The sequence below is a fragment of the Penaeus japonicus genome, unplaced genomic scaffold (assembly GCF_977035675.1).
Source record: "Penaeus japonicus unplaced genomic scaffold, GWHDUDI00000001_assembly GWHDUDI00000009, whole genome shotgun sequence".
Taxonomy (NCBI): domain Eukaryota; kingdom Metazoa; phylum Arthropoda; class Malacostraca; order Decapoda; family Penaeidae; genus Penaeus; species Penaeus japonicus.
In genome coordinates this window covers 11,885,129-11,897,628 of record NW_028234411.1, presented here as the reverse complement: position 1 = coordinate 11,897,628, position 12,500 = coordinate 11,885,129, and the positions used below count along the sequence as shown (strand labels likewise).

General features: G+C 45.9%; 1 protein-coding gene across 4 annotated transcripts in view; it reads right to left on the bottom strand.

Moving 5' to 3' along the window:
* The window catches only part of mim (missing-in-metastasis), a 190,178-nt gene that overhangs the window by 137,990 nt on the left and 39,688 nt on the right, over window positions 1–12,500 (bottom strand). For all 4 annotated transcript variants that reach the window (XM_086539733.1, XM_086539735.1, XM_086539734.1 and 1 more), the window contains exon 3: window positions 6,025–6,098. In XM_086539733.1, coding sequence (XP_086395859.1) covers window positions 6,025–6,098 — 74 coding nt within the window. The remainder of the gene's footprint in view (window positions 1–6,024; window positions 6,099–12,500) is intronic.

The window sequence follows — 12,500 nt, the reverse complement described above, 5'->3', positions numbered from 1 at the left end:
AACATCCTGCCGCGCCGTCACCATTTCACACCCTATCCTCTAGCCTCGTCTTGTCGCGCCCGCTCTCCTTGGCGGTCCGAGCTGCAACGCCTTCTATTGACTCTGGCGCTGATCCAGCTCTGTGTCGTCATGAACTTTACGTTCAACCGCAATCGCTTCTAAATACAAAGGAAATTCGTTCTTCTTATAAGAAAATATTCTCTTGATAATATACTACTTTGTCGCCTTATTGCTATGGCAACAAATGTGTCAGGCACGCTAGAATTGTGGTTATGGTGACAAATATGCCAATTCTATCTAAAGAACAACTATGCTGGCATACGTGAGACTGCGTCATCATTTCCACATGTATCATACAATTTTGAATGAATATAAAAATCCACTATGTCAATTCAATTTGAAGTACAATTATGACGGCATCTGCGAGACTGCATCATCACTTCCACGTACATTGTAAAAATAACGTCTTTTGGAGATATATATATATATATATATATATATATATATATATATATATATATATATATATATATATATATAAATAAAGAACTTCCCTTGTAAGCTGATATATATCAATTTACTTTTACACTTGTATATATCTGTTTTTGTAAGAAGGATTGGTAATGCTGGTCTCCCTTCAAACAATAACAACTGTGAAGGCAAAGCAATCCGCTAATCAAAATACCTAAACCCCCGTGTTTTTTGTTTGTTTTTATCCAAAAGCAAATATATCCTACAACTTAAGATTCTATAAATATCTAAGCATTTCATGTCATCCTGTCATCTCTAAATTCTTTGTTCCCTTCTCGAGTCCCTCCTTCCCCTCAGTTGTTATTGTCAAACAGGTCACGGGTCACATCTCCTTGTTATGACGTGACACTTGACTAGAGCGACCTTTGACCTGTACGCCGTTGTCTCTCTTCTCCCTTGCTCAAGGTGTAGATGTCTTGTGTTTCCCGTGACCTCTGACTTACCATAGAGCCGAAAGGTTCGTAAACCGACCATCGAATATTGCACAGTGCTCAGCCGTCTGTGGTAGTCCATTCCATTGAAAGGGTAGGTCTTGGAACCCGTGTCTAGCAAGACTGATGTGAGAAGCTGAGGGCAAATGCACACAGCATTCGCATTTCAGCACGCTATTATTCCCTAGTTAGGTGACTCACTTCCTCTTTATTGTGTTAGGGATTTTTATAAGACGTCTCATTCGGTTATTTCATATGCCACTGAAAGGGACTGCCACACTCCCTGTCTTTGTTGGCCTGTATACTAAACACTCCAAGCATTAGGCTGTGTACTCTGAAAGGTTAGTATTCTGACTGTCACCGTGGCCGAACTGCAACCCCTACTGACGATGTTTCCCCCGAAGATTACCTACTCCACGCAGAGGCATTATGGGGTCGATAGCATCTCTGCAATAAACTAAAGTGAAAGTCGAACTTCCGCGAGAACAGATTTGAGAATCCTGCAAGCACTTAACAACCACGGCTTCTGAGCGCCAACGGGAGAACACCCACACACTGTGCCGTTAACAACGGTACTTCCTTTCGGCGAGAAGAGCACAAATAACTCCTGTTTTGATGCAAAAACACAATGTGAGTGGCACTCACAATCCCACTTAGATGAATGGAATACATCATAAGCTTGGTATGCAATGTGCAGTCTGCCTGTGGAATAACGACGACTTTGAGCTGCAGGTTAGAGAACTTGACAAGGGTCTAGTGTGTGCGGCGGCGAGGAAGGATTCCATGGGATTCCCTCCTGCACTCTATTTTCTCAGTCATTTTGTTACCTGTGACAGCATGCCAAACGCCGGCGGAACCACTGTAGCTGGCACGCGGAACATTTACACGCATGTTACATTTGAGAGAGGCTTCAAACCCGAGCTATGACGAAAAGCGTTAGGTACAGAGGAACCAACGCTAGGTTTAACGCACATCCTTCAAAGCGGACGCTCCTGTCTATAACTGTAAGCACAAAACCCGTGTTGTGCCATCCACACACTCAAGCATAAACCAATATACACTGGGCGACAAAGACAAATATTCCATTTGCGAAGAGAAATATAGGGAGAGAGGGTGGAAGGATGGGAGGGAAGGGGGGAAGGAAAGGAGAGGGAGAGGAAGAGGGAGGGAGAGGGAGGAGTGAGTGGGAGTAGGAGTGAGGGGGGGAGTGGAGGGGGAAGGGAGAGGGAGAGAGGGGAGGAGAGGAGGGGGGGAGGGAGAGGGGAGGGAGAGGGAGAGGGAGGGAGAGGGAGGGGGGGGGGGGGAGGGGGAGAGGGAGAGGGAGAGGGAGAGGGAGAGGGAGAGGGAGAGGGAGAGGGGGGGAGGAGAGGGAGGGAGAGGAGGGAGAGAGAGAGAGAGAGGGAGAGGGAGAGGGAGAGGGAGAGGGAGAGGGAGAGGGAGAGGGAGAGAGGGAGAGAGGGAGAGAGAGAGAGAGCAAGGGTGTCTGTCCTCTTAATCGACCTTCTCTCACCTTCCCCGACATATCGAACAATTCATTAGTCAGTCATTCAGCATTCACACCCTTGTTTATCCTCGCTAAGTCACATCCGCCTATACTTCCGATGGCACAAACATTTTTCGATCCCTGTGTGCGCCGGGAGAGGCAAGGTGCGAGAAATAACAGAGCGAAAAAAATGAAGGAAGAAGGGGGAGAAGATACAGCAGAGAGAGGAGAGCGAAAAAACGGAGATGGAGATCGCTGCCAGTTTGGTATCTAGTGCGCAGGTGTTTCATCTTCCACACCAATTAATTAGCCAGCTTTACAACAGACTGACAAATTGGATTTATGATCGCTCTATCAGCCATACCACTCTCGCAGCCGAGCGAATTAATGCCTCAAACTATTCGTCAACCACCTACGAGGTTGCTCGTGGTTCACGATAAATGATGTGTCCCTGCGTGTCATTATTCAGTGCGGCCAAATAACGAGAATCTATGATATTCTCACCGCCTTGCTCACAGATAACGTCAATAGCAGTGCGTACAATGCGACCCTCGCGTTCCGTGCTGGCTGGGTCCCGCCGCGCTCAGGTGCCCCAGGCGGTGTCACCTGACGCACATCCACGCGCGCCAAAACATTTAACCATAACTGCTTCCACCGCCGCGGGCTTACTCTAAAAATAACATCCCGGCTAATGGGAGGAAGCGTGCGTAAAGATATAGTACAATTATTCCCTTTAAATGAGATTAACATTATCACGCTTCGAACATGAAATGAAAGTACGAGAACACGAAAGCGATTACACTAGATATTAACGTGTTCACGAGGTGCCATCTCCCTTTCACCTTCGGTATTTCAGGGAATTAACAGCGCAACTTAAATGGCCATGTGGGGTTCACCTGTGCCACACGGGGGGGGGGGTCCACTTGAAATGACGGGTTACACTGCCTTAAATACCACACTTTTTTTCTTTTCCATTAATATCTAAGAAGTAAGTTCCCCAAGTGATTGGGTGGTAAGAGATGGCGATATCATGCTATCATGTATGTTCTACTTTATACACTGTCACCATGAGTCTTTTCAAATGAACAATATTTTGTAACGTATTAATTGTTGTAAACATATACAAAATTAATAGAAATGACCACTCTATACATAGTCGCATTTCTTTTATCAATGTTTAGCGTGGTCTTGCGGGGCTTTGCGGATTGGCCCTTGCAAACGCCTGAAATGCACAAGAGGAAGGCGATGATGCAACTTGGACTGTTTGACTCTCGTTATCCCAGTTTGCCGCGGCGTAAGAGCGAACGGAGGGGCTGAAAGCGTGCCCCTCGCTGTTCGCAGGATAATGCCCCATCCTACTCCCACTCGGCCCCCCATCCTCCCCGACACATTACCTTTTCGGCGTCCAACTTACACACTAATTACGCTCCTAATTGGAATGTGGCCGCACTGCATTACCCAAACTTGACGAGAAAATGAATGCCTTGGGGGCCATTCATCAGTCAACAATATCGACGGCACAACATCACCACGCAGACCTCAGCTGATGGCGTTGGCGGTGTTTATTTTGCTATATGACGTGTTTATCTTGCGTCCCGCGTGCACGGGGCCGCGCATCCACTTTATTATGGCCGCCATATCAGGAGGACCACGTCTCTCACAATACGCCGCTCTTGCTTATGTTTGCCATGTTTTTACTGTAAACACGCCAAGTGCATCTTGACTCGCACACGCACTACCCGCCACCTTGCTTGCTGCCGGGGTCTTATCATTCAGATGTCTTATCGAATCTCATTGTAACAAACCTCACTGATGTAACATGTCATTTTATTTCGGATTTTTGAGTCTTTACTTAATAGTCAACAACCAAACAACACTTGAAGACAGTCTACTTTATATAATGATACAAGAAACAACCCAAGCCTTTCAAGCCAGGAGCAAGAGAAGTGAAGAACGTGACCCAAGGGGGAAGCTCCTACGGAGTAAGGAGGAAGGAGAGGAGTGGAGAGGAGAGATAGGATTTCGCATCAACATAATATATATCAGATTATGAAGGATTACTTAAGGTGGGACGGAGTACGAGACGCGGTGTACCGGAGTGGATATCGCAACAGCATTTCGAGGCAGATACCTAAAAAATCCAAGGGCGACCATGGCGAAAGTGGCGTTGGTGTCAAGTGGGAAGGAAGGAAAGAGAGTGCGGGAAGAGTGCGTTGCCAACGACTGACGCTTCTCACACATAATTCTCCGGCCAACAATTTAACCCTTTCGCTGTCACTCTGCCGGATATGTAGCCGGCACTCGCTGGCACCCGCGGGCCTAGCCTGCCACTCTTGTACTCCTATACTTCCGCTTCCATACACCGCAGCAATGAAAAATAATAAAAAACGTAACATTTTCAGACTGTCGAGTAGTAGCGACTTTTGGATATATGAGAGTTTGCAGTTACTCATGATGACATGCCTAGCCATAATATCCTTATGTATTTTATATTACGAAAAAAAATAGCTCTGTGTTGATTTGAATGTCGAAATGACTTTTAGGGCCTGATCCGTGGAACGGTCACAGAATAACACAAAGCAGGAGAAGGGGAGGAACAAAATGGAAAAAAGAAAAAAACGGAATAAACATACATGCATGTGTGTATGTGTGTGTGTATGTGTATGTGTATGTGCATGTGTATGTGTGTGTGTGTGTGTGTGTGTGTGTGTGTGTGTGTGTGTGTGTGTGTGTGTGTGTGTGTGTGTGTGTGTGTGTGTGTGTGTGTGTGTGTGTGTGTGTGTATGTGTGTGTGTGTATGTATATATATATACATATATATATATATATATATATATATATATATATAGAGAGAGAGAGAGAGAGAGAGAGAGAGAGAGAGAGAGAGATGTGTGTGTGTGTGTGTGTGTGTGTGTGTGTGTGTGTGTGTGTGTGTGTGTGTGTGTGTGTGTGTGTGTGTGTGTGTGTGTGTGTGTGTGTGTGTGTGTGTGTGTGTGTGTGTGTGTGTGAGTGTGAGTGTGAGTGTGAGTGTGAGTATGAGTGTGAGTATGAGTGTGAGTGTGAGTGAGCGTGTGACTGTGAATGAGTGTGTGCCTGTGTGTGTGAGTGTGACTGTGAGAGATGTGTGTCTGCTGGCTAAAAAAAAACGATATTTTCTACGTGGGAAGAAACACATACAGCATTCTTTAGAAATTAGTTCTTACATATCTTGCCTCCAGAGACCGTGACATAAACATGCCTAGTCACAAAGAAAAACATTTCCCGCGACATTGAAGCAAAACATTCCTCATCCCAATGCGCTCTCATTCAACTTCAGTGACCCAAATCCGTATTAACGTTTTATTTAAAGATCAGAAAATAACTGCGGAAGAAAAGGAAATAACAAAACATAAATGAAAATGACAGCAGAAGAAAGGAAAAAATAACAGCCAAAGAAAGGAAAAATAACAGCCAAAGAAAAGAAAAAATAACGACCAAAGAAAGAAAAAAACTAATAGCCGAAGAAAGGGAAACATATCATAAGAGGAGAGAAACAACAGCCGAAAAATAGGAGAAACTATGGAGCGAAAAAGCGCTTACCTCGAGTTCCTGTAGCGGCGTCTGCGATCTTCTGGAAGGCGTCGAGGAAGGTCGAGAGCGCCACCAACGTCGTTCTGAAGGGGAGAAATTGGCACATTAGTCAAAAATTAATTAAGTCAGGAAGAAAGAAAGAAAAAAAGTTTAATGACACAAAGTCAGCCAAAGTGATCCAAAAAAAAGTTAGGAATGAAACTTGGTTAAAACAAATCCGACTCTGTAAAAATCTCTGTAATTTCGATTTGAATCTACATATATATCGGATTTCTATCTCAACTTTCTGAACACGTACATCCTGTCACTTATGAATAATGAACCACTGGAAGCCTCATTAACAAACTTTCTAAGATTGTTTTGGCTTTGGGCTTAGCTATGGTGGCGGCGGAGGTGGCGATAGCGGTAGCAGAAGGCGTGAATGATGACTGCATGCATATTGCTTTCTTGCACAGTGTAGTATGATACGGCTGTTGGCACGTACGCGATAATTGGTCTATAACGGTCAGATTGGGAGATGGGCGACTTAGTGCGTTGTTCGTCATTGTGTCAAAAATCATCAATAGAATCCGTTCTTTTTTTAAGTGTCATCATTTTAGATTGCCTCTACTTTGGCCATAAAAGAACTCGATATAAAAAGATCGATACAAAAATAGAAGTTAAATAGCTGTCACAATACTTTTATCTGATTAAGATCACATAGGAAATTGGATCCCATCAAGGAATATTTCCCTCATTCAACAAAGGCAATTGCTTGTTTATCCTCTTCGCTTGCCCTCTCTATTTTTCTCTCTCTTCGTCCAAAATGTTCCTTTACTTTCATTCAAACTCCTATTCTCCTTTTTTCCTATTACACTACATCCCCACTTTTCATCTTTCATAGCATTTTCCCCCGATTGGCAACATTTTCCCTTTTATTTTCCTTAACATAAGTCATGTTTAAATACTTACTTCTATCGTTCCTTGGCCGATTTTCCCTGGTTTCTATTTCATCCTCTTTCCTCTTTTTTCCCAGGTTCTCTCTGAACCTCAACTCACCCAAGTAGAACACAGCTGAACCCTCCACCCACGCCTTCCTCCGCCGCCACGCCCCTCTAACCCTACCCAGCTGCCCTCATTAACATATTTCCCTTTACGCGAGAGGAGATCCCCGACACCACTACAGTTCGTCTGCTCACCATAAATGTGGTCTCTGAAAAGTATTAACACAAGTTACAACACAGTTTATGGACCTTTCATCAATAATGGGTTATAGACTGAAAATCACATTGATTTGCAGTCAGCTGGTGAGTTTCAAATAAATCACATCATATGCAAGTATTCTCATTGCTACAGTTATTACCAAAAGGGATAAGAGAACTGACCGACGCAATGCCCCCCCCTCCCCCTCTACGTAACACTCTCCTGTGCATCCTGTCTGGGACCCTTGCTTTGCTGACCTGGATGTTCGGAAGAATCGAAGCTACCAAACAAGGTAAAAGTTCAACGTGCTAAATCTATTCCGGCCTCACGCATGCACAATAATCTGCACTTTTTCCTTTCATTGGGTAGTGTAAATTGCGTGACTAAAGGCAAACGAAGAGAAAAGGATGGAGGGAGAGAGGGATGGAGAGAGGGAAAGAGGGAGAAAAGGAGAGCGAGAGCGAGAGCGAGAGCGAGAGAGAGAGAGAGAGAGAGAGAGAGAGAGAGAGAGAGAGAGAGAGAGAGAGAGAGAGAGAGAGAGAGAGAGAGAGAGAGAGAGAGAGAGAGAGAGAGAGAGAGAGAGAAGAGAGATAGAGAAGGAAGAGAGAGAGAGAGAGAGAGAGAGAGAGAGAGAGAGAGAGAGAGAGAGAGAGAGAGAGAGAGAGAGAGAGAGAGAGAGAGAGAGAGAAAAGAGAGAAGAGAAGAGAAAGAAAGAAAGAGAGAGAGAGAAGAGAGAGAGAAGAGAGAGAGAGGAGAGAGAGAGAGAGAGAGAGGGAAGGAGAGAGAGAGAGAGAGAGAGAGAGAGAGAGAGAGAGAGAGAGAGAGAGAGAGAGAGAGAGAGAGAGAGAGAGAGAGAGAGAGAGAGAGAGAGCTGGGGAGATGCTTAATCAAGAGTTCTAGAAAACAAAGATGAAGTGCAGTTGTACCCCACGTGAACGTGTATCACGTTCCCTTTATAAGGCAAATCAGGTTTGGCGGACAGAACCTGACCTCGTAAAACTAGCAAGTGCGAGTACGAGTTTCCACTCTGGCCCTACAACACGCAGAGACTTTCTCTACTGCTGATTATATTTAAGGTAAACGGAACTACACAATACTCGACCGAATCTATACACATAGAAAAGGCATGAACCAACACAGGAAACACGTGTGGCTCCAAACGCAAAGCAAAGAACAAAGCAAGCGGTGGACGAGTCGCGCGTGGCCAGCGGCAGGCAATAGTGGCATTAAAGGATTTTCGAGTGTAAATACATGAATGGGAGAGACCAGCCTCAATGAGAGCCTTCAGGGCCGAGTCCACGTCGTCTATGTATGACTGTACTGTACTCGCGGGCTTTACGCACTGGTAAGCACCCTAACACAACAACTCACGTAAAACTTTGGCACGTTTTCGTTTTGGGTCGAGGAGAAAAGAACGTACCTTTTAAGCGGGGAACTTTCTTTAAGGATGAAATAACTGCTTTGGAAGTCCTGATATCAAACGGCTGTATTTACCCTGGCCCCTAAAAAACGTCTGAAGAGTTTCAGGCATGGGCGTCACGGTGGGTGCGTTGTTGTGGACTGGAAGGTCCATGGCTACGCACGGAGTATGGTTGAGGCAAGATACACAATACGGCTGGGAAATAGATGGGCGTGTGAAATGGGCGTACACCGAGAAGGCGTGACTTAGTGAGATAAGGGTGTGAAGAGACAATGAGGGGTGGAAATGTGGGTGGTGCGGGTGAGCGATTTTGCGATAGATGAGCGTGGGCGTGTTGTGGCGAGTGTGAAGGTGAAAGTGCTTTGGCCGAGAAGAGGGTGAGAATATGAGGTTTATAGGAAGGTACTGCGGGAGTGTGAGCCTTACTCGAGGCATGTGGTTATCACGGACAAAGAACCTTTGATACTTGTATCATAACCTACTATTCTTGCTCTAGATTGCTGTTGCTAATGTGCGTATTTATGTGCGCGCGAAACAGAAAGGAAATAGGAAAAAGAAAGAAAGGAAAGGGAGGGAGAGAAATAGGGAGAGAGGGAGGGAGAGAGAGAGAGGGAGAGAGGGGTGGGAAGAAAGGGAGATAGGAAGAGGGAGCGGAAGAGGGAGAGGGGGAGTAGGGGAGGGGGGGAGAGAGAAAGAAAGAGAGAGAGAGAGAGAGAGAGAGAGAGAGAGAGAGAGAGAGAGAGAGAGAGAGAGAGAGAGAGAGAGAGAGAGAGAGAGAGAGAGAGAGAGAGAGAGAGAGAGAGAGGGAGAGGGGAGGGAGGAAGAGGGAGGGGGGAGGGAGGGGGGGGAGAGGGGAGGGAGAGAGAGAGAGAGAGAAAGAGAGAGAGAGAGAGAGAGAGAGAGAGAGAAAGAGAGAGAGAGAGAGTTGGAGAGAGAGAAGACAGAGAGGAGATGGAAAGAGAGGAATGGAAAGCGGAATGGGGAGAAGGGGAGGGAGGGGGAAGGTGAGCGGGAGAGAGAGGCCAAATGAATGAGAATGTTGAAGAGGCCGGAATGGAGACACAACCTCAGAGATGGCGTAGAAGCATTAGGGAGAGCCAGAGAGAAACCGGGCGCGGCGGGCGACTCGCGACCGATTTACCGAGGGTGGGGTTGCGAGCCGGGTCTCGGAATCACGAGTGAGCCCTTTCGGATTGGCTTCCTTTCTTGCGCCCCTGAATAAATCAGGCCGGATTCCTCGAGGGAGTTTCTCTGACGGGATTTCATAACATGTGCTCCCGGTGCGCGGGATGGGCCGGGCCACTCGAGACACTAACATCGTCCAGATGATCTTGGCGTTTAAGTTACACCGAAAAGGAAAATCTGGGTTGAGGCTATCGGTGCGTTTAAGGCGCTGCGTGCATCAGCATGGCGCTTTCTAGATGTCCGGCCATTCTCGCGGTCGCATGGAGGTCGCCATGCCGTCACCTCGCTCTTCCTGGCTGGTGGACTCATCCTATTCTCATCACCATGTGAAATTAATGGTTGACATCTGTTTTCTCTCCCCTCTGTGATGCTATCAATTGCAATGTAAATAACTGTTACTATGCTGTCGGATACACCAGTATCTATAAAACGCTTAGGCCTCTCGTAAATAAACAATTTATAATTCTGCCTACACCCCAACGGCCCTCGAGTCTCAGCATCCACCTCCCTCATCCCCATCTCCCCGCTGACATCCGAGGAGTCCCTGCGGCCGCTCGTCATTAGCAGGCTCCGTGACAGGGTAGCTGACAGGCTGACAGCAGCGTGACGGGGACTCCCCAGGGTTGCGCACGACAGGTCCTTAGCGGCGGTAATGGTCTTCGTGTATGTTGGTCTTCCTTCTGTTTATGATTTGTTTAAACAACAATTCTTCATTTCTTTGACTGCAATAACAACCCTTTGGTGACACAAAATGGTATGACAGAAGACAGTACTTCTGCTTCATTCAACCAGTGCAGATACATTGTGTCTTGAAAATAACTTAAACCAGCTGTGCAACATCAATACAGGAGCAGCCTATTTAGCAAATCATACAAGATACAAAAGAGGATAATGGTATGCAAGGCTACGACTACTTATCGCCTCACCACACAAGAATTCTTCGTATACATGCACTTGTTCGAGGCGAGTGCACGCAACAGTATCAACATAAACCAACGCATAAACACCATGTAATCACACAAATACACATTATCGTGGCAAATATATAACAGTCTCGAACGAGCGCTCAACATAATAAGATACCAATGACAAATAACAATAAGAAAAAATAAACTTAGAGTCATGCGCATTTATTCCCTAAGTGTTGCCAAATCAACGAAGTTTATTGTCGCCCTGGGCCAGGTGGTGCAGTTTGGTGGGAGAGACGAGGCACGTGGTAACATTAACGTCAAGGTTACCAAGCTACCCACCCACTTGCATCAGCCGGTCTTTGGACATCGCTAATGCTATTCACACCCACACCAATATTTGTCCAACACACGAGAAGGGGATTGGGGGAGGGGGGAGGGATGTTTAGGGGGCAGACAGAGGGCGAGGGGAAGGCGAGTGCATATAGACGAAAAGAACGATAGGAGGGAGGTAGCGAGGGAGGGAGGGAGGGGAGCTATACGTAAGACATTAATATAACAGTACACTCTACATCTCAATATATCAAATGAGATATAGTAATCACATAACTTATTGTACCTTATGATTGATGGCCTGAATGTCATCTTCCAAGACACACACATACACACACAAACACACACAAACATACACACGCACACACACACAAACATACACACGCACACACACACGCACACACACACACACACACACACACACACACACACACACACACACACACACACACACACACACACACACACACACACACACACACACACACACACACACACACAAAGGCAGAGACATGTGACAGTGACAGAAAGAGACATCACCAGCTCCATCATCGTTAAGCGAATCATCCAGCGCCATCAACAACCATCGTGTTGACTTCAGCACCAAAGACACCACCTAGCACGGATCAGCGGTGTTTGTCCAATGCCACTGGCGGTCCCTGCAATCTAGGGATCAGTGCAGTGCCAGCAGAGAAGAATCCACGCATCCACGTCGCTTATGTAGTGGCACGTAACTCCCGTCTCGCCCTAGGGATCCGACGCAACGACGTATCCCCTACAGAGCATAAAAAAGTAATCCAGCATGACCTTTCGTACGTTTAAAACTTCATACTTGCAGCGTCCGTCCACTGCCTCTGCTGAGTTGGCTGATCTTTCCGAGTCATATCTTGAGGGAAAGATGCACACAGTGTACGCAGACTTTGCTGGACGACGCGCTCGATAGCCCTGAGTGACGCTCATCCTTTTTGATGAGATTAACAATGAAGCGATGTGTTTGTGTGCTTGGTCAACGCCACCTGCGGGTCGTCTTTAAGAAGTTATTACTGTCTCAAAAGGAGAGCAATTGAGCGCCCTGTTACACCACAATGACACTCTTTGCGAAAAACAGATCTGAATACACTATGCACATCTCATTCAACAATAAGCTAAAGACGGAAACTACGATTCAAGCGTAAAATCTTTCTATGTTACTGGTTACTGGTTACAATCATGTTCCTGATTAGTAGCTATATAATGTAGGACTATGGCATTAGGATATCGAGTATTAGTAAAAAATGAAATCAAATATAGGTAATTTGAATGATGACTGTTGTGATGTTTGTCACTATAAAGACACGATGACAAGGACAGAATTAGAACATAAATTGAGATTCAAATTTTAAGCATTCATTAACCCTGATTCTATGGTAATGCTAGAGTAAGCAAACACTTTCATGAAAGAGTGACCACACCAGTTA